At 33.3% G+C, this 21,864-nt stretch overlaps 4 protein-coding genes and 1 long non-coding RNA gene across 5 annotated transcripts; 2 read left to right on the top strand and 3 right to left on the bottom strand.

Moving 5' to 3' along the window:
• Positions 1-1,222: 1,222 nt before the first annotated feature.
• Positions 1,223-3,358, bottom strand: LOC142529484 (ferredoxin, root R-B2-like). The gene is made up of 2 exons (XM_075635029.1): positions 3,188-3,358; positions 1,223-1,812 (listed from the first exon to the last, which is right to left on the bottom strand). The coding sequence occupies exon 2, from the start codon at positions 1,805-1,807 to the stop codon at positions 1,346-1,348; it is 462 nt and encodes a 153-aa protein (XP_075491144.1). The 5' UTR covers positions 1,808-1,812; positions 3,188-3,358; the 3' UTR covers positions 1,223-1,345.
• Positions 3,359-4,187: 829 nt separating this feature from the next.
• Positions 4,188-7,096, bottom strand: LOC142529655 (large ribosomal subunit protein uL1z-like). The gene is made up of 6 exons (XM_075635247.1): positions 6,970-7,096; positions 6,834-6,868; positions 5,926-6,145; positions 5,170-5,335; positions 4,781-4,986; positions 4,188-4,606 (listed from the first exon to the last, which is right to left on the bottom strand). The coding sequence occupies exons 2-6, from the start codon at positions 6,836-6,838 to the stop codon at positions 4,553-4,555; spliced, it is 651 nt and encodes a 216-aa protein (XP_075491362.1). The 5' UTR covers positions 6,839-6,868; positions 6,970-7,096; the 3' UTR covers positions 4,188-4,552.
• Positions 7,097-7,700: 604 nt separating this feature from the next.
• Positions 7,701-9,582, bottom strand: LOC142530098 (cytochrome b-c1 complex subunit 9-like). The gene is made up of 3 exons (XM_075635874.1): positions 9,343-9,582; positions 9,139-9,186; positions 7,701-7,981 (listed from the first exon to the last, which is right to left on the bottom strand). The coding sequence occupies exons 1-3, from the start codon at positions 9,457-9,459 to the stop codon at positions 7,934-7,936; spliced, it is 213 nt and encodes a 70-aa protein (XP_075491989.1). The 5' UTR covers positions 9,460-9,582; the 3' UTR covers positions 7,701-7,933.
• LOC142530099 (uncharacterized) lies at positions 7,988-8,968 on the top strand. Its single transcript, XR_012816030.1, has 2 exons — positions 7,988-8,574; positions 8,612-8,968. It is a non-coding gene; the product is annotated as an uncharacterized LOC142530099 (long non-coding RNA).
• A 4,903-nt stretch (positions 9,583-14,485) lies between the features above and the next one.
• On the top strand, positions 14,486-20,267 carry LOC142528230 (transcription factor TGA9-like). Its single transcript, XM_075633259.1, has 11 exons — positions 14,486-15,029; positions 15,136-15,230; positions 15,509-15,567; positions 15,805-16,057; positions 16,989-17,048; positions 17,435-17,512; positions 17,871-17,916; positions 19,174-19,445; positions 19,546-19,767; positions 19,859-20,001; positions 20,092-20,267. The coding sequence occupies exons 4-11, from the start codon at positions 15,983-15,985 to the stop codon at positions 20,171-20,173; spliced, it is 978 nt and encodes a 325-aa protein (XP_075489374.1). The 5' UTR covers positions 14,486-15,029; positions 15,136-15,230; positions 15,509-15,567; positions 15,805-15,982; the 3' UTR covers positions 20,174-20,267.
• Positions 20,268-21,864: the final 1,597 nt, after the last annotated feature.

Genomic DNA, 21,864 nt, shown 5'->3' with positions numbered 1-21,864 from the left:
ACACCATTCCAATGGTTTTACACAAGGCTCGTAATTTCGTTAATTTGACAAAATGTATCATTCATGTAAGCAATAATTAAAGTATGTGGATGCTTTTTATCTAAGAAAACATTGAAATAAATCATGCGACGTTGAAATTAAGGATTTTATTTTTACATAACTCAACTAAACAATTTTTTACAGTCAAACTCACCTACACCTTATCATCAACGATTTACAAATACATTTTTTTCGAGCCTGTTTTACGTAAAGAAATTAATACGCTAAATCAGTAGAAGGGTTGGATTCGATTTGCAACATGTAAAAACAATCAAATTGTCTGTGTAATTTTTGACAGAATACAAATTTTTTGATTTCATGAGAAACCCAAATATTGCTTTAGTATGGTGGAATTGAATCGTGACTTGAGAGGAACCAAATGATGGCTACTGGGAAAGGTCAAACAGGTAAAAAATTTGTTTTGATTAATTAAAATGGTTGTTTTTTGACAATTTTGATGAACAATTTGCAAAAAAATAATAATAAATTAAAGAAAGAACAACTTGGAGTCCCACTCCACATAGATGCTCATGGCAATTATTTTGTATGCAACAAAATCGTCCCAATATATATATATATATATATATGCCTACACTAAAAAAATCACATACAAAATTATTACACATACAAAATTGATTTTTTTAGTGTAGGCCAAATCAAGATAATAACTTTTTGTGTGGGCCATTTTGAAATAACTTTATTCTTATTCTCGCTACCACGTTGAATGTTCTCTTCGAAGCGCAATATATATAATTGATATTATATATAAAAAAAGGCCACCCTTTTTAGACCATAGAAAATGCTCTCAAGATACGAAAAATTATTCAAAAGCTTATATATATATTTATAGAGCCAACGAGGACTAAAATGTTTACAATGATGAAATTATGTTCGCGGGGATGAGAGATGGTGAATTGGGAAAAAATACCATTTTTTTTAGGATTGGTGCATTTAAAGCGAAGCTCGAGGTCATTATCTTTACTACACTTTGCGAGTTCATGACTGAAAATGGATATTTGTGTTTATATGGTAATCCATGTTCGGGTATTTGCTGTTCTTATTTTCTTGGTAAAATGAAGTGCAAACATCATTAACCATGAGTATACGGGAGAGAAACACGAATACTAAGAAATATAGTTTTATCTATGAGACTGTGACACAGTACAAGAAAAGCAACCCAGAGTAGAGAGAAGAACCAAGTTGGCTCAAATTTATTGCTAACAATAACATCATCTTCAGATCACACAATAGGACAATGAAGCAAATGGATGAAATAACCGGAGACCACAAACCAAAAACAGTATTCTTAATAAAGATCACTCTCCTTGTGAGTGTGAATCACACAATCAGAAGTAGGGTACGAGACACACGTAAGCACATAGCCCTGCTCCATTTGGTCATCATCAAGAAACGAGCCATCTGACTGGTCAACACAACCCGACACCATTTTACCTGCGCAGGTGGAGCATGCACCAGCCCTGCATGAGTATGGTAGATCAATTCCCGCAGCCTCTGCAGTGTCAAGGATATATGCATCGTCAGGGGCTTCAAACTCGCACTCATCGCCCTCTGGTCCAATTAATTTCACCTTGTATACTGCCATGGCAGATACTCTGAAATCTGGTTTGGCTTCTAAGCCAAAGCTTTTGCCAATCCTCTTCACAGAACCCAAAGAAGAAGGGATCTTGACAAAGGTGCTTGTGTTTCGGTTTTGTGGAGCTGGAGCTCTATGGAATATGCAGTTGAGGGGAAGTATTGCAGTTGCCATGCTTCCTGAAAAGGCAGTTTCAGAACTTAAATTTTGTACCACTCAAACTTTCAAGCCGATCACATGCTTCTCTCCAAGAAACATTCCGTAATGTGTGCCATCTATTTGTTGCAGGATGACAATAGACAATATTGTCATTGATTTCTAGCAAAAGAGCAATTGATGTTGGAGCAATATGAGAAGTGCAAGAGAGTTGGTCCTGCCCTTCACTCGAAGCTCCATGGTTTACATACGATAAATCCCATTTATAAGAACTTAAATCGAACTCAAAATTCTCTTTTGTCTCATTATGTGGATTACTCAACATTCAAGATCATACACAAAAACAATATTGAAGAGAGATCTTGAAAAAAGTGGACACATGTATGAACTTTTAGAAAGGAAACCAAGAAACGAAAGGTCATGACAGGGGTAGACAAAAATCAAAACAAAAAAATTGTGCTATTCTCATGTAGTACACCAACCACGTTAAAATAATCTTATTATAAACTTATTCAAAGCAGCAAACCAATTTTGACCGAGTGTCAAAGATTATAAAACAAACAATCTAAACAACAATCAAGTTCCTTGTATAAACAAATGGTAAATAAAGTTGAACCTTCTTAAACAATTGTTGAAGAATAACCGGTCAAGCACCGAGAATCTTACCAAGGGGGAGGACCGATCCCCCCCTCCCTCTTAAATTTTCCATATAGACTGTATATATAAATACCTTTTTATATATCATGCATACACAAAAAATACAATTTCTTTCCAATTAATTTTCGACATTTCTGGCTCCGCCACTGATTAATTAGCCCAAATTCCAGGCTCCAGCTCGAAATTCGAACTCAGAGAAGAGAATTAACATTTATGGTGAAACATCACCTTTGTCCACAACATAAACGTAGCACATTCAGAAATAACAAATTGAAAGCACCTTTTTTTAGGAAGAAAACAACTTCTTCAAATATCTTGAAAAATCAAAATCCATCAGTAACTTGTTTTTACTTCAAATCATTCTGAACTAAATTTATCAAATTTACAAAAGAGCCGTACGCTTTCAAAGAAACACCCACAAATAAACATCTCAACGAACCAGCAGACAAAAACCATCTTCTCACAGTAAGTCCCTAAAACCCATAACAGAAAACCAGAACTGAATCTCAGCAAAGGTTCCTACTTCCTCCGTAGAGTATCACGCTTTCAGTTTAAAATCTTAAAAGTTTTACACAAAACCCATAATAGAAACAAAGGCAATAGAAGGTAAAGAAACTGTTTTAAACTTGTCTCACCGATCAACCAAATGAGGCGAAGTAACATAAAAAAATAAAACAGAAACAAAAACGATCTTACTTTTTAAAGCACAGAAAGCTAGAAATTAAAGAAAAGAAGTCTCACAGAAATCAAGATCTCGCCCCACTGCAGCGGTATAAAAAAAAATTAACGGCTGGGTATGACGAAGAAGGAGGAGAAGATAGAGAATGTGGGTGGCGAGTGAGTAGATGTTGCCCTAAATACTGACGCAGGCCATGAAGGTGGCGCTGGCAGCCGTAATTGTTTGCTTAATTAAATTAAACAGTAAAAAGGAAAATTCTATTTTTTTAAAAAATTTGGACTGCACACGTAAAAAGGTAGTAGGATTTTACATAAAATAATAAACGAAACAAGAAATTGTAAATGCAAAAAAGCTTTATATGATTTGTCTTGTTGGCTCCCACAACTGACTAGTATTATATTACGTATCAATGGTAGAAGTACTTACATTTTTTTATTTTTATACATAAAAGGAAGCATACCATGACGGAAATCTTTATGGGGGCTCACCAATTTTTTTGTATTTTCCCCAATTTTCGTATTTTTTCCAACGCAAATTCTTGGAAAGATTTGTTTTCTCTAAGCTCGGGTATTCTTTCAAATAATCGTGGATGATATATATATATATATATATATATTCAAAGTTTGCCTCATTTTTATATCACTCTCACAAAACGTACCAAAACAAAGTTACCCAAGATACCCGATAACAACGCCTCAATGTGTTTTGGAGAGAACCGATTAGCCCGAGTTCGAGTGACATTACATCCTTAACCATTACTCATCTCTCGATTCTTTGTCATCACTCCCCAATTAATTTGAACTTGGCTATAGAAAACTAGGGTATATTTACTTGAGGTTGTGTTTTAGGTATGACTCAATTTAAACTCATCCTATGTTGCTTTTAATTTGTGTTTCAAAAAAAATATGTTGCATTTAATTTTCATCCCAGTTGTGTGTGTATAGACTCTAAACCCGGTGTTAATTACTATTCGTTTATGACTATTTATCCCATTTTCAGTGTGATTAATTGTGTCCCCATGCATAAATTACAAGCAAATGAAACTATAAAAAAATACTTGGGTAAAGGCCGAAAACAAACACGATAACAAATTATGTACAATGAGATTCCCACAAATGCATCACAAGTCGGAATCTCATAATGCAGGATCCTTACCAAAAAACTTTGCTACAAGACAAAGTTAGAGAAACTTCAAATTTTAAATAAGGACAGACAATATTACCAAATAAAATCCTGAAGAAATCAGCATGTAATGGCAATCCAAGCATCTCAACAGGTACAAAATTAATGGATCTCGATAATGCATGAAGGTAGAGTATCAAAACGGTGGAAAAACCATAAAATTCACAGCCCAACAAAGATTTGATTGTCTTAGTCCTCACGAGTTTTCTGCGTAGGCATTCCAGACAGAAAAACAAGGTGAATCATTAGAAGATGCGTTGTGTCTTCCCCATAGTTGTCTTCAAGTATAGGCACCTTACCTGATTATAATGAAAAATAAACAGCGTTTACTAACCACGAAAGTCTGAATACTCAGTATATCAAGCCATCAACACGCGAGAACATATACGTATGAAATACAATTTGACTAATATATTGGCAGGAAAGGAGAGTACTATTAGTTGTTATTAAAGAAAAAGTTAGAATGAACTTACGTTCTGCCAATTTTTCTTCAAAAGAGAAACTAAAAAGTTAACACTCATTTGAACGTTTTGAAATATTTGCTTCTCCTCCATATCACAGTTTCCAACAGCAACTCCCATGCAAAGAACCTTCTTCAATTGGAACTTCACCGTGGCCTTGGTTTCAGCAACCTTGGACTCAAGCGATTCTTGATGAGACACGAGAGTAGGGAATTTACCTGCATTACATTAAAAACAAATCAATAACAAGAATCGAATGCCATGATCATCACAATTTGTAGAAATGCATAACATAATCTTCTAATAAAAGCAAATATTCAGGGCCATTTAAGCCCATGCATATGGTGATTAACAAGTCTCGTAAATCCGTAAGATGAACCAACATGTGAAAAAGCACTTGCCTGCCTTGTTCAGACCAGGCCCCAACAGGCGAGGAATCTGCTTGATGACAGCTTCCGAGGCTAAGAAAGCATGATACTTCTTTGCAAGTTTCTTCACTAATTTCTTATTTTTATTCAACTTCTTTAGAGCCTCTACATCCATGGATTCCAAGCCAATTTTTTCAGCCTGGATAAAATATTGCACGTGATGTGAAAAATCATTACAAATACACAATTTTTACAATATAACAGGAGACACAATAATGTAAATGAAAATTACTTGTATTGAAAAATTCTAAACCAAGCAAAACAACTCTTCAATACGCAATTTGTTCACATAAAATATTAGTATTGTTTTGATTAAAAACAGTTTTATGGTAAAAACAACTCAGTAACATGTCTGCTTAGACATAAATGATATATCACATTATAGTTTCTAACAAATGAGATTTTGTACAGTTTTCATGCAAAATCAATAACTAACCTGGGCCCCTTGCTCAAAACGGATAAATTCATGTAGTTTACTGTTTACCACAAAACAGACATAAACATCCAATCGAAATAAAGAAGAAATTTATCACGTGGGAAATATACCAGCTCTCAAATAAGAGGAGTTTTTCATAGCCTCGAAAAGGAGTATAAACTATGAGTATTTAATTAAAATATATAAGATTCATAGTCCTTCAGGTCCATGCAACTAGTGAATCCAGATAATATACCGCATAACTATCTCACGGTTTATATTATGTAAAAAAGCAATGGAGAAACGTGATATACCTCTTCAACATGTTGAGCATCACCAAGCATGCATACTTTCATTTTTGGCCTGGGAATATGGGGCAACTTCACTGACCCACTAAAACGTTTGTCCTTCTGAGGATCATAGTTCTTGAGTCCAATCTGGAGCTCAATTGTCTCGGTGAAATTTCTCTTCTTCTCCTTAGCATCAGAAGTAATCTGAGTGATAGCTTCCCTCAGGGCCTCGCTCTGAAGCTTACTGCAAAAACATTACAAAAAAGAGGTGTTCGGATAGGCGTTTTCTTAAAAAACAATTAAATAGAAAGAAGTCAGAAAACATGGCTTTTGAACTCTCCCCTTCAGCTTCCCCCAGAAATTTTTTAAAAAAATAAATATTTCACTTTCATTCACTACAAATAATGCTTTCACAAATAAAGCCGCTGAACATTTTTATAAGCCGAACTGCTTCATTAATGCAATTTGGTCCTAAATTATCACACTGGTATAGCAGCATTCATGGAGCCTCAGATCAAGACAAATGGAGTAAAACAAAACAGCGGCAGCAAAATTAACAGAAGATCAATTAACAAGGAGTTCAAAGTAACAACGCCCAATTGGCATTTCCCCAATCCAAATGCAAACAACCATGAATATGAGAAGAAAAAAACAGTACTATTCTTCGGAGAATGGTTTCTAGCTGTCCCAATTTTTTTCCCTCAAAGATTCAGTTACTTAAGATAACAGATCAATTCACAATCATTAAAGCGATCTCCAAAAAAAAAAAATGAAACCCAACATGAGAACGAATGGAAAGAAACAAGCCACAAACATCAGCTTCATCAGAAACATATTTCAAATAACAACTAAAATTTCCTTCAGAGATAACAAATGAGACGACCAAATCTAGAAAACAACAAATCATCAGATAAAGATACATCTGATGCTACCTCATGTTTCAACACCTTATCTTCTCAAATCACGCCTGCTCGCCAACAAATCCACCGGAAAGCAAAAAAGAAAGAAAAAAATGTCAATTTAGCTATTTGGAAAAAGATCGCGCATACACATACGAGGTGATCCTACCTCTGAGTCGGAAATACAGGCAACGGCGATTTGCAGAGTTAGTGGCGCGGACGACAACAATAAATGGCTCGCGAAAACCCTAAAGACCTGTTGGAGTTATTATTCTGCTTGGGCTTCGACACTTTATTTTTTGCTTTTTTGGGCTTCGAAGCCTTAAAACCCGTTAGTATGGGTCCAAATTCTCTAGCCTTTTTCAAGTTTTAATCATTTTTATCTTATTATTATTATTTAAAAACAAACAAACAATTTAAGACTATGTCGATAGTGCTTGAATTGCTCTTGTTATATGAATCCAATAAAATTATTTTGGGTATCTAATCAAGTCTTAGCTTGTTTATATCGAATTTAGGTCTTTATTTCTAATGAATTCGTTCTTTCTATTTATTTGGTCCAATTTCGGCTATTTTTTTTTTTTTAAATCGAATAAACTTAAACCATCAAAGCTTGTGAGCAGTCTGCAAATCATCGAACAAAATAATCTAAACACAAATTCAATTAAAACATGTTTGAGTTCGATTCAAATTCAATAATTTCATATGCGAATTGAATTTTTTTCTTGACTATTCGAAAAACTTACAAGCTTCTTCGGCCCATGTATGTTGCTCACTTTCATTGGACTTCCTTCGATTCAAAACTTACAATTTCAATCGTCTACCATGCAGGAGTATCTTTTATCAATAGGTATCATACAGAGGTAGACCGTAAAACTTGGAAGTAACGTGTCACGTGTGTATTCGAATGAATCTGATATTATTCATCATCTGTCATGACAACTCTACTTCCCCGAAACAGAACCAAACGTACAATTTATTTTACCAAATATTTTTTTCCCGAAATATTTGTCTACAACTCTTCAAACAAAAGCAAAGAAGATCATTGTTACTGATCCTGTCCTCGAACATCAAAATGGTTTCTTACAATCTAAAGTGAAGACAAATAAGCCCATTTTGCAATAAACGTTACTTCATTCGGATGGTCTTTGTCCCAAAACAGGAATATCCTCATACCGCTTCTGGGATCCATCAAATGCCATATTAAAACAAAATACAGAACGAAATAAGCAGTTAGTGCGATCCACAAAAAAAGGGATTCGGCTATAAAAGTTCAAGAAAATAATAGAGATAACATCAAGTACCCACCCACAAGCTGGTTAAACATAAAAACAGGTTCAAAACCAACAATGCTCATTGTGCTAACCTTAAATAGCAAGCCTGATATTCTAATTTCGTTTTCAGATCAGGTGGCACATTATCATACGAGTTTGTTAATGACTTTAATTTTTAAAAGAAACAGCAATGCTCATAGATTTCTTGTATGATTCAAGATTATCAACATTTAAAAAATCTTGACTGGTAGAAATAATACTGAATTCAGCTCTTGTTATAGGCGTTTAAAGAAAGAACTTGAATCTCCAGCCAACATAGCACTGTGCACACCGTGAGGTCTGACAACTTTAAGCCATAAATTAATACATACAGCAGCTAAATGACATATTTAGGAACCAACTTATCCTGCACCCGAAGTGAAAATTGGTAATTACCAGTACTTCATGAAGTGTGAAGAAAACACTTGATGAAATCAATATTGAACCTATTATGTATCAGAGTCCTGAATTAAAAATCACTTCTAAGTCTTTAAGCAGACAACGAGAAAGAAGGTATTGCATAAATCCTCCTATAGCATCGAATTCAGTCCAAAACACCAGAAACCATGAAATTTTTCCTAAAGATTCCATGAATTCCTTTCTAAATAAAAGTTATCAACAACAAAGGAGCGCACTGATCCAATCACTGAACAAATTGAAAAACAAAAAAGTGAACCATGATTGAGACTGGAGATTAAATTAACAACTACATGATGCTACTGATTTTTGAAGCAATCCTAAGACACCATATCAAACTTAATCTCTTCCCATTTCCTATCATACATTTGTTGAACTCGATGGAATCATCACAAACAAAATAAATCAGTTTAGTGTCGTCGAACTAAAAAGCTATGATAAAGACCGAATGCCTGTTAAAGGGGGAAGTATGCATCAGTAGCAATTACTTGTGTTTCCTGAAAAAACTCTAATGCAACACAAATGTAAAATTCCAAATCATTCACCGAAAAATAAATCACGCTCAGCAATATCAGCTCAAATCAGGGTTAAAAATTAAAATCAAATACCCCGACATTGTTGTGCTCCCAAATCCTACGAATTCCATAATCCACCGCCTGAAATCAGAGTATGCGATATGAGTAAAAGAACAACCTAGCATAACAACACATCCTATGAAACTTGGAATTAGTCAAAACTACAGCTTCACACTACCAGAAATGGAATTTTATTCTATAGAACAATTTAACGAAAATAAGCGTGAAGATACTGACACGTTCGCCGAGGAACGCGCCGACGACTACGAAGGTAACGTAGATGGGAGTGCGGCGCATAATCAATCTATACATCCCTTCCCAAACGCCGCCTCTTCGCCTAGCTGCCGGTTCCATTGCAGTAACCTGCAAAAGCAACAGCCAACAACAATAAATCCAAATACTCGAATCGTCGTGCGTGGGAGGAGAAATAGAGAAGGTAGAGATGATTGATTTCAATCCAACTATTTTAGTTATTGTTTAATTATTAATCATCATTGAAAATAAAATTTATTCACCTTATATTTCTTTTTTTAAAAAATATTAAAAAAAATTTACATGAGATGGTCGAGTCGTATTTTGTGTGACATATTATGTTTAAAAATGATCTCGCTTTTCAAATATATTCAAGTAGTTAGTTTTTTTAGAAAAATAGTTGAACAAAGCAGTTAGATAATAAAATAATTACTCCAATAAAATTATGCTTCATCAAAATTTGCTATACATAAATTTGTATTTTTTTTAACGTGGATTCAAACACATATTTCTCTATCAAAAGAAGAGACTCATTCAACTTCACAAGTGTTTCGTTTTTACCCTTTAAATGTTAAAAAGTATTCTATATTTAATATAATATTTGGACCGGATTTGAGACGCTCATATATGAATTCAACCTATAAATATACATAAAATTGATATATATAATTATTTTTAAATATATATATATAATGAGAATATCAAGAATGAAGGAAATGACAGTTATTCATTTGAGAAGAAAAAAGCCATAAATCATTCAGTTTCGTAGCATTACATTATTGATCTCAAGACTACAATCTCAACAACTATTCTAATGCATAATCTCATAGATAGGCTTTCTCCTCAGATAAATATAGATTCGAGAAGTCATCCCCAGTGCTTGATGTGCTTTGGTGCAGGTGCGGGAGTAGGAGCTAGTGAGTGCGGAGGAGGAGGTCTAAGACACAACGTTGGTTTCAAATCCGAATCCGAATCTGAATTCTCTGTCATACATCTCTCTAAGAGTTTGCGAGACGGTTTAACTATTTGTTGTTTAAGGTCATCATAAGAATGACTAAAATCGGCTTTTGTATGGGATATGACCATGGCAAATAACAATCCGATGACCACTACGAAATATCTTGTGTTAGACATGTCTCACTATTGTTTGTAAAAATCTTGATGGTGAAATATATTAAGGGCAAAGGCCACTCTTTTATAGGAGGACAAGACCATTTGCTTGAATACAAGTGTCGATATAGCTTTGTGCATGTATAACAAATGTTTGCTCTCCTCCGAGTGTGTGGCCCAATACAATACTTTAATTGTATTTTAATTGACAAAAATTTATGTGTGACGGTCTCACGGATCGTATTTTGTGAAACAGATCTCTTATTTGGGTCATCCATGGAAAAATATTAATTTTTATACTAAAATAATTACTTTTTATTGTGAATATCGGTAAGAGTTGACCCGTCTCACACATAAAGATTCGTGAGACCGTCTCACAAGAGACCTACTCATCTTAATTTTGTTTCAAAATTTAAATTTATATCATAAGTTTAGAAAATCTTGATAAATATTGTAATGTGAGTGAGTTATATACCGATGTTTTAGGAATAATGGAAATAAAAAAAATTTATGAAATCGTCTCATATGTTAATTTTACGAGACAGATCTGTAAACGACCTGGTTCATGAAAAAATATTAATTTTTATGTAAAAAAATATATTACTTTTTTAAAATATGGATCGGATCAATCCATATCACTCATATAAATCTGTGAGATTGTATCACATGAGATTTATTTATGGATATAAGCATAAAATGGAGTATTACGTTTTAAAGTAAATAAAACTCTCATGTTCAAATATTATATATGGTAACAAAAATTGAAATAAATGACATGAACTACTTACATAAAAAAATCGAAAAAAAAATCCCAAGACGATTAAATACGGTCAAGTATTATTTTATTTAACATACTCAAATATTTATCGTTCATATGTTTCATATCAGAAAAATAAATTTTAATTTTTATTAATCAAAATATACCATTTTAATATTTTTTTTAAGAATATCATTTTAATAAAATTTTGAACCTAGTGGTTGGCTCATAAATAAAATTAAAGCCACCAAAAAATAATGTTTTTTTTGTCTGAAAGCGATTTTAGAGTAGGGTTTTAGGTGAATTTACGAAATCTCCCTTCAAATTCCAATGAAACTGGCATATTATAATATTGCATGAATTAGCGACATATTTTGTCTCTCATACAGCTTTTGGATATATTTGTAATTGTTGCATGATATATCGAACAATAAAGTACATTAACTTTCGTAAAAATCAATGAACTAAATGGTGAAAAAAATACAGTAAAGCCCAAATTGAGACTTGTACGAAGTACAGTGTCCTTAAAACATATTCGTATCTTCTTGTATGTGTTTCGAGGATCGTATTGGACGTCTGTTTCCCAGGATACAACGGAACAACCAGCAATGACTTAGCACGAGACACTACTACGACGAACTGAAAACATACTTTTACTTGTCTTTTCCCGTAACCTGTTTTGACATATTTATCAAAAAGTCACTGGTTTAGTTTGATGATAAAATAGTTAATATTTTAAATTAATGTTACTATCTTTTATCATTTTTATAGGAGGCAAATAAGGGCGATCGCCTCCTAAAAAATAACGGAGGAGAGATCGGGCTTGTAGTACAGTGGTCTCACCTGCAAAATTAGCTGGCTCCCCTCTTCGCGTTTGATGTAATAAAAAAAAAATGGAGGTAACTTGTATATTTGAACAAATTGTAACACCTCCCTTATTTTTTTTATTTTGACTTGTGTTACGATATGTTAAACTAGCCCACTTTCAAAGACTTCCAACGCATTAAACAAATCGTTCTGGTTTCTTCGAACATTATCATTATTCTAGTTACTAGAGTTTTTGAACAAAAAATAAGTAAATCTGGACAATATGGTTTATCCGAATCTAGAGTTGTTCTTTTGGATCAAACCGAACAAAACTGAAAATCGAATCAAATTTAACTGTTTCGGCTTTTTCGGTTTAATCGAATTTTAACTTTTTAAAGTTTTTTCTATTGATACATAAATCACATAATTTGGCGCCATACACGTCAACAAAAAACCATGTGATAGGATTGAACAGAAGTTCCAACATGATGTATAACTTCAATCCGACTTAAAAGATGTATTTTGATTTAATGATTCTCAATAAAACCATTAATCATCAGATCTGATTCAACCCATTCGGAAAAGAAATTCTAACTCCAGTTTCTCTCGAGACGGGAGAATTCTTGATTTGAATTCAACTGAAACAAGTAGTTTTTGCATGTAGAAGCAACTAATGAACCTATACCTTTGGAGTTAAATTTCAAGAAAAACAATGCTAGATTCTTGAAATATCATTTTCTATAAATACTTGCATGAAAATCTCTTGAGTTCCTTTTAAAATGACACAAATTGAGCTAAAAAATGTTACAATTTAATACCTATTTCATAAAACATGATACTTCTCCATGTAATTTTAAATTTATAAGTCATCCAAAAAATTTAGATATTATCATAAAATTTAGACCCACTATTATACTTATCATTTGAAATTAGAAAATCCAATTTTATGAAATTAATGAGAATTATTTTATTCATATTAAGGGAAAAGAATCTTCATATGGCATGGCCTTAAGAGATGACAGGGATTAGACGTTGACCCATCAACAAAACGGATAATACCAAATAAACCCATTTCAAAATCTTGGATTAATTATAATTTACACGCACAAGTTGATCATGTTTATTCAATATCTTGGTTTGATAGGCTATAAGTTACATCACAAAATACAATAATGAATCTTGTCAAGTGATCGAAATTCGGATTCCTTTATTTTACTATGAAAGTAAACTCCTTTGTCTTGATTCTCACATTGTGGTATAATAATGGATAGAAATCGTCTTAATTTATGAATATGCGCACTCTTTGTCTTGTGCATCGGTGATCCTGATGCACAAGAGAGGCAGCAGACTGTTTGCACAACAGCAGTTCGATGCCTAGCGAATGGAAAGGAGGAGGAGAATTTCATAAGCAACTTAAACCTTATTGAATCTTTCTATACATTTTCTTGAGAATTTGAGTGGTAGATGTACTGAGGGAGTACTGTTTGCAACCTTTAAAAGTGATTCTCCACTTTTCCTTCAACTTGTGGGATATTTTCAGCATTTCCTCCCAAGACTTCAGCTTTTTCTTTAGGGTAATTTCGAATAATTGTTAAGATTATGAATTAGACTTACCTCAACCTCAAAAGATATATAGTTCAAGAGGAGAGGTCGTCCAAATCCATAAATTTAACTTTCATAAATTTTATCCAACCAATGTGAGACAAATTATACATCACGTTGGAACTTCTGTTCAATACATGCAGTCCAATATATAATGGTGGAACATATATATGATACCATGTTATGATTAGGACTTGCACTTAACTCAACTCAAAAATAAGCTCAAGGAATAAGATTGTCTAAATTTACACGCGTAATTATCAGGGATTTTATCGAATCCAAGAACCATGATTACAGATTCCAACGAAATTTTTTACTACCAGCAATCCTGAAGCGCTAGCCTGGCCAATAAGAAAGCACAGGCGGGGTTAGATGAGAATGGAGTAGGAGTCAAATGATTCTTGCCAAGAATCCCAGCTTTTTGCTTCTTTATGTTCTAACAAATGTTTGTTTTCATTCTCTATTTCTTTTGTTTGAAAACCCCACAAACCACTGATGGGGACCTCAGACAGGTTTACAAGGACAAGATTTCGTGTCAGAGTTTTCGATTCTAATAATTACTTCCTAGCCCAAATTTCAATCACAATTTTTTCTTCGTCTGACCAAAGAAAAAAGACCCATATTTTTAGCACACTGAGGTAGGCGATGCAGTTAATATTAAAAAAATTAATAAGGTCGTGTAAATTAATATTTTTGGGAAATAATGGGAAATTTAGCAAGAAATAATAGTTGTATTTTATAATATTTGAAAAGGAGAAAAATTACTTTAGAGAATTAAATATAATATTGGTTCTAATTTTGGGAGATAAAAAGAAAGATATATCTGGTAAATGAAAACAAACATCACACATTCACACCCATCTCTTTCTTTCTATTAAAAGCGTCTCAAAACATGACCAGCTGAGTTTTGGTTCAGAAATGGCAAATTATTTTAAGGAACTCTATTCTTTCTCCATCTCCCAGCCGAGTTTTTGGCTCAGAAAGTCGGGGATAGCATGTTGTTGAAAAGTTTCAAGCAAAGGCCATAAATTTTCCAGTTCCCCCAGTTGAGTATTCGCATCATAAATCGTAGAAGTTATTGAAAATTTCCAAGAAACTCCATCAGTTTCCATTTCACAGTCCAGTTTTGTTCCAGAAAGAGCAGGCTGTGGAAAATTTTCAAGAAAAGCTCTTCTTTTTTCCTTGCAGTACTATAATTCACCGCTTCATGAATTCTACGCTCTTCTTTCGTCCAATTAATCTTGCGGTTATTTATTTCTAATTAAGAGAAAGTTTGCATGGCGAGTACTCGTAGAGCACTTGGAGTGCCCGCCGTTTTATCAGAAACTTCCCACCTTTATCACCATCTTCCATATTCGCTTCCTCACATGCTTCATCACCCCGATTCAAGTTTCATGTAAAAATCACAGACCCAAGAAAAAATTCAATATTAACCTTCATGTTTCAATGTTCATGATTATCCTTGTTTGATTTTTGACATGGGTTTTCGTTTTATTTGCCAGAAGAAATCAAGAAAGAATCCGGTTTGATTTCGGAGAACTTGAGGAAGCCATAATACTTCAAGGAGTCAAGATCAACAATAATGAAACAAAACAAAGTACGCTTCTCTCGATCTCTCTCTCCGTTTATTTAAGTCTAACCACTCCAAAACACACAGACACACAGACGGGTGTGTGTGTGCACTTTTGAACTAGTCCTTAAAGGGGTGGGGCCTGGGGGATAACCATTTTTAACATAGGAATCATTCTTGGGGGAGGGACTTGAATTGGCGTGGAGTTTTAAACAATCGACGAACTCGACTCCACAAAAAAATTCTCAATGATTCTCAAAGATTTTGTTCATTTTTGTGATTTTCTGCAACTTTATATTCTTCAGTCAACCCTGCGGCAACTCTGGAAATGTTCCCTTCTTGGCCTATGAAATTCCGCCAAAGAGTACGTACTATTTTACTGCCTTCCCCTTATTTAAATCCCCTCCATTTTTGACCATTTTGGATGCATAAACTAAGCTCTATTCTTAAAAATTGCGAGTCTGTGGGCTTATCTTTATTTATTTGGTTTTGGAGCTTTCTCGACATTGATAAAAGGATCTAAAATAATGATTTTTCTTTTATTACAGTGATGAAAGCCATTTGACTTATTTTTTTGCGGTGTTTGGTGTCATTAATACAGGAAAGTTCAAATTCAGGAGAAGGGAGTATTGATTCAGTATCAGCACGCACTAATAAAGCCAGAGTCTGAATCAACAATCAGCACAAAGTCGGACCACCAGCAGACGGTGACGGCGGCGGAGGATTCTGACCGCAAGCACAACCACCTTTAGCCACCGCTACAACAATCACGTATAGAGATGGAAAGTGGAAGTGGTAGTCCAAGAACAGGAGTATCACAGTCCAAATCAGCTGCCAAACCAACTACAGAAAAGGTTTTTATATTTTTATGATACATTAATCATCTTAATTACTTCATCTTCAGCATAATATGATATATTTCCTCCACCAAATCATGAAATCTCTTCAAAAATCCCAGATATGTAGAAACACAGTTCCATCTCTCATGACCGATAGATTTTCTGATTTTTTTTCCATATGCAAATGACAGAATCTTCACAGAAGTTGAACTCTTTCTATTTTTTTTTTCCTTTAAATAATTATTGATCTAAATGGTTTTTTCGCCCTGAATAAAATACTGAAATTCTAATTTCTCGCCAATAATTAGCTTCTTTTATATGAAAAAAATTACCACTTTTCGCATCCCAAGAACTAAAGTTCAATTCTTTTTTGTCTAACTTTTCGGTCACTTTTTTTCTTGAAAAAAATAACATTTAGCCGTTTTGCACCGATACTTTATTGGGATTAGAGCAAATCGGGAAAAAAAATGCAGTGGCAGGTGAATGAATGACATTCATCAGTCATCATCATCTTTGTTTACTTTATACAGATTTGCATGTATACTACTTACTCTTTCAGAAATAATGTTGCAGTTGAATTTAGACACAGCTAATTAAGATATATTAGTTTCATACATTTGATTAAAGAATTATATGTTGTAGCTTAATTTAAATAATATATTGGAAGCGATAATAACATGTTTATAAATGGAAGAAGGGGCCTGGATCTAATTCAGAGCAAGTACTTGCCTACTTGGTATCGCTAAGCTGATGAAAAACTCACATTAATTATATATGCACATGCAAGCTACAATTTATTAAACCAGAAAAGAGTCTTTTAATTATAACAGAGTTTTTTTTTTACTCGATTTATATTTATTTTTGGATGATTATTATTATTTCCCGACAAAAAAAATTAATATGGATTTGTATCTGATTTGATTTGTTTCCTGGTCATATGTTGTAGACACTGAGACGTTTGGCTCAAAATAGGGAAGCAGCAAGGAAGAGCAGGCTTAGGAAAAAGGTTCATTTCCATTTGTTTAAACACTTTTTAACTCGATTAAATATTATCTTGTGTTCAATTTTATCTTAGAATTGGTTAGTTTTCATTGTCGTTAATTTTCATTACTCATAAATAATGAAATATTGTTAAAGTTATCATCATATCATTGCATTCATACAAGATTGTCAGTGATATTTTTTTGGGACAAAAACTCAAAAGCTGGTTTTTGGATTCCATTAAATGAGACAGGACTGTCGCGAAAATGTGAGAGACTCGTATGATAGGGAAGTATTTTGACATAATTTAATATTTATTTTATATCAAGTATAATTAAATTTCAAAATATTATTTTTATTGCATTGATTTGTTTGGTGCACTTCACTAAATTTGTGATGTACTTCTTGCAGGCCTATGTTCAACAGCTAGAATCAAGCAGGACGAGGCTCACTCAACTTGAGCAAGACCTTCAGAGTGCAACGTCTCAGGTAAATAAATACCAACACATACATTTAATAATACAAGTACATTAAATAAGTTTGAAAATTTTTCACATTAATTAAAGATTATGTCTCTTGTGAGACGGTCTCACGAATTTTTATCTGTGAAACGGGTCAACTCTACAAATATTCACAATAAAAAGTAATACTCTTAGTTTAAAAAGTAATACTTTTTTTATGGATGACCCAAATAAGAGATCTGTCTCACAAAATACGACCGTGAGATCGTCCCACACAAGTTTTTGTCATAATTAAATACCCAATTTTTTTTTATAAAAAAAATAATGATCTAAAATAAAAAATTTTTCGAGTAATTGTGTCTCTTCTCAATTATTGTGGTCGACAGGGACTTTTCTTAGGAGGTGGGGTTACAATTGGGAATATCAGCTCTGGTATGTCTTCATGTCCACCGTACTAATTTACGAAAATGCCATCCTGTTGGCAGAAGTCAACAGGAACTTTTTATGAATAGTTTTGCTTTTTTTTTTTTCCAAAAAATAAAAATTTTTAGATTGCGTGATTGACTTTCTAATTGATTATGACTTTATTTGTTATTTAGGTTTTGAAAACGATGCCTTATCTTTTCACTTGAAATTTTCCTATTTGTAAAGAAAAAGTCAATAATAACTTTTTTAAAGTATTTTCAAATACTACTTGAGTGTGCTCTCACTTCGTTTTTTATTTCAAGACAAAAATTTGTGTGAGACGGTCTCACAGGAGACCTACTGTTTTTTCAATTATTCAAAAGTCTTGATTTTTATAGATAAATTTGTTTTTAAATAGATTTTACATTTTTTTTAAACTATATTTTTAACCATGAATTAACAATTTTTTTTCTGTCACATTGTAGACGATAGAAACTAAATCTATTTTCAGCCAAAAGATAGAGACGAAAAAGAAATTAACTATGTATACATTTTTTTTGAGTTACGAATTTATTTTGTCTCAGTCCTTGTGATGTTTAATAATAGATAGGGGTGGAATTGGGTCGGGACCTTCCCGTAACCCTCCCTATTAAATTCTGAATCAAGAATTCTTTTTTTCTCTCGATCTCGTACTTGATAATATCGGGACTCAAAAGTTCGTTTGGGATACCCTCTGGTAGAGAGGATATAACGATATATAGGGCTGAGAACAACAATATGATCTTCTTACTCTTCTAATTTAGGCTAATTTATTTGAATTATAATATTTAAATATGTAATTTTTTTATTTGGATGAACTAATTAACCATTTAATTTAAGACTTAAAATTGTCATCTATGAACTAACCCTTTTAAATACGTTAGTCAATTTCAATATAGACTTCAACCCAATATTATTTTATTTAAAATGACAATCTTCCAACCAAAAGTGTTGATAATATTATAATATTGTAAAAAATTAAATAAACGGGTCGGGTCGGGAATCCTATCGGGAGGATATTAGTTTCCTAGTCCTCCCAAAAGCTCGGGTCGTGATTTTTTCGGGACGAGAGTGGGGCGGGATTCGGCATGGGTCATGATTTTCGGGTTTTTTGCCGGCCCTAATAATAGACCAATGGATTAAACAGGAAATGTCTCATCGTGCTTTGTTAATATGCATGATTCTTATTATATTGTGAGTGATTTCATAATTAAATTTGATAAAATCTTCAATTTAATTGTATAGCTGGTGCGATATTCGACATGGAATATTCAAGATGGTTAGACGATGATCTAGGCTATATGTCTGAACTTAGAGCTGCAGTACAATCAAATTTATCCGATGGGGACCTAAGGGTAATAGTCGATGGATATATTGCACATTACGATGAAATCTTTAGACTCAAAGGAGTGGTTGTCAAATCCGATGTCTTTCACCTGATCACCGGGATGTGGGCTACTCCGGTCGAGAGGTGTTATCTTTGGATGGGCGGTTTCCGGCCTTCCGATCTCATCAAGGTTCGTTTAGATCTTTGAAGTTTAGTATTTCTAATATACTCTATAGGATGTGTTTGAATCGAAATATTTCTAATGTTCCTTGTTTTTTGTTGATGATTAGATGTTAATACCGCAGTTAGACCCCTTAACCGAGCAACAATTAGTGGGGATATGTGGTCTCCAACAGTCCTCACAGCAGGCAGAGGAAGCTCTCACTCAAGGGCTCGACCAACTACACAAATCTTTACTCCAAACCATTGCCAACTCTTCTCTTATTGACAGCATGCATCACATGGTTATCGCGTTGGGCAAACTCTCCAATCTCGAAGGATTCGTTCGCCAGGTACGTAAACATGCATATTCTATTATATGCTTGATTCCTGTATCTTATGATATAATAAAAAGTTACACATCCTTCATTAATTTTGTTATAGGCTGATAATTTAAGACAACAGACTCTCCATCAGCTAGGTCGGATGTTAACCGTTCGACAAGCAGCGCGATGCTTCCTTGTGATCGGGGAGTACTACGGTCGATTGCGAGCTCTTAGTTCTTTGTGGGCATCTCGTCCTAAAGAGTAAGATTTACTCATACACAAGTATCATTTTTCATGTATGATTCAAATACTAATATAGTATATTATACAAAATTAATAATATATGGTCAGGAGTTTGGTCACGGATGCAGATAATTCTTGCCAAATGATCATGGAGTTACAATCTTTACATAACCAATTCTCAAACTTCTGATATATATATGTCTTCCACAGAATATCTAGCTAGGGTTTCCTGTCTTTTAGAGGAGAGAGGGTTTCTTGGTTTATTTATTATCTTAGCTTTTGTAATACAATATATATTAATTTATGATATTGTAAATTAATTTAATTTAATTTATTTAATGGGCATTAATTTATATATATACACTCTTAATCTAGAAAATAAAAAAATATTATTGAACAGTACCTTATTAAGTTTTTAAAATACCAAAAATTATCCTACTAAAATAATTATTTTAATCAATCATCAAAGATATAAAAAAATGATTTTTAAGATTCTAAATTTTATCAATACATATTTCTAGATTTTTTAATTAGTAACAAAAAAATACCATACATCATAGAATTAATTTAAACTCACACAATTTGTACATTACATGATTACTAGTATGAAACTAATAGCTCAAATAACAATAGTTAAAAGTTCAAACTATTTTTTTTGAAGTAAATCATATGCATTGCTTCAGAATATATTGATTTATAATATTAAGTAACTAAGCTGGTATATCACCATAACATAATTCAACATAAGAAGAAACATCAGAAACTTCACGAGCCATCTGATGAGCAACCAGTTGGCCGATCTCGACATATAGTTGATAGATAAGAAAGCATTCGACTTCAGTAGGTTGAGTATGTCGATTGTGAGCACTCCACTAGGACCTAGGTCAACTAGGGAGCTGCTAATAGCTTGTAAAACATGTATCGAATATGAGAAAACATTAACATCGTGAGATTCAAATAAAACGCTATACCGAACCTGATGGCACAAAATTCCGCACCTTTCACCGATCTCGGATGACAAATAACGCGAGCCGAAACACTCAAAACTCTACTTTTATTAACATATACACTTGTGATATCAACAAAATTAGGGATATAATTAATAATATATTTTGCTTTCATCAATGTTACAATTAATTTTAAGTTTTTAAAAATGCTTATGAGAATAATTGATACACGTCTTCACATTTTTAAATCCACAACTTTCTTCTCATTCTCTTAACTAGTTTGTTCACTCGGATTCAGTCAATAATATTTCTTTCTAAATCATAATAAAGTTCAAATATTGTTCAGTTCGTCCGCGTCAAACTTTGTGCTAAATTATTGCTGGTATCAACGTTGTATCTTGTAAAACAATCGTACACATTGAACTTCGAAACACCGTGGAAGAAGACAAATATGTTTTAAGGAAAATGTAAAATATTACAAACATCAGTTTGATTTTAGTTTTTCTTTAATTTTACATCTGCAGGATCCATGTGCATTAGTTCCAATATCTTATGAAATTTATGTTATTGTATTATTCACCGTGTTGGAATTTACAACTGGAATATCAGTTCATCCAAAACCAATATTTCAAGTATATATCAATTCCTCCAACATGCAGCTGCATAATATCACTGCATGCAAAGGCTAGCTAGCACCTCATAAGCATTGGTCTTATGATGAATGTAACGTCCCATATTATACGACTGTCCCTACTGTAATAAGGCGAGTCTTTCCAGCGTGTTTATGTCCTCACTCACATACACCATAGGAAACTTCAGGGGAAATTACACATCCTAGAATTGATCCAAGTCTAGCATGCTTATTTTGGAGTTCTTATGTGACGAGCTCCCGACAAGAAGATGTGTCTTTTTTGTATGAGTAGTATCTTTCAAA

This window comes from Primulina tabacum, chromosome 16, assembly GCF_025594145.1.
Source record: "Primulina tabacum isolate GXHZ01 chromosome 16, ASM2559414v2, whole genome shotgun sequence".
Taxonomy (NCBI): Eukaryota; Viridiplantae; Streptophyta; class Magnoliopsida; order Lamiales; family Gesneriaceae; genus Primulina; species Primulina tabacum.
Note: the sequence above shows the minus strand (reverse complement) of the source record. Positions and strands in the feature narration are given on the sequence as shown.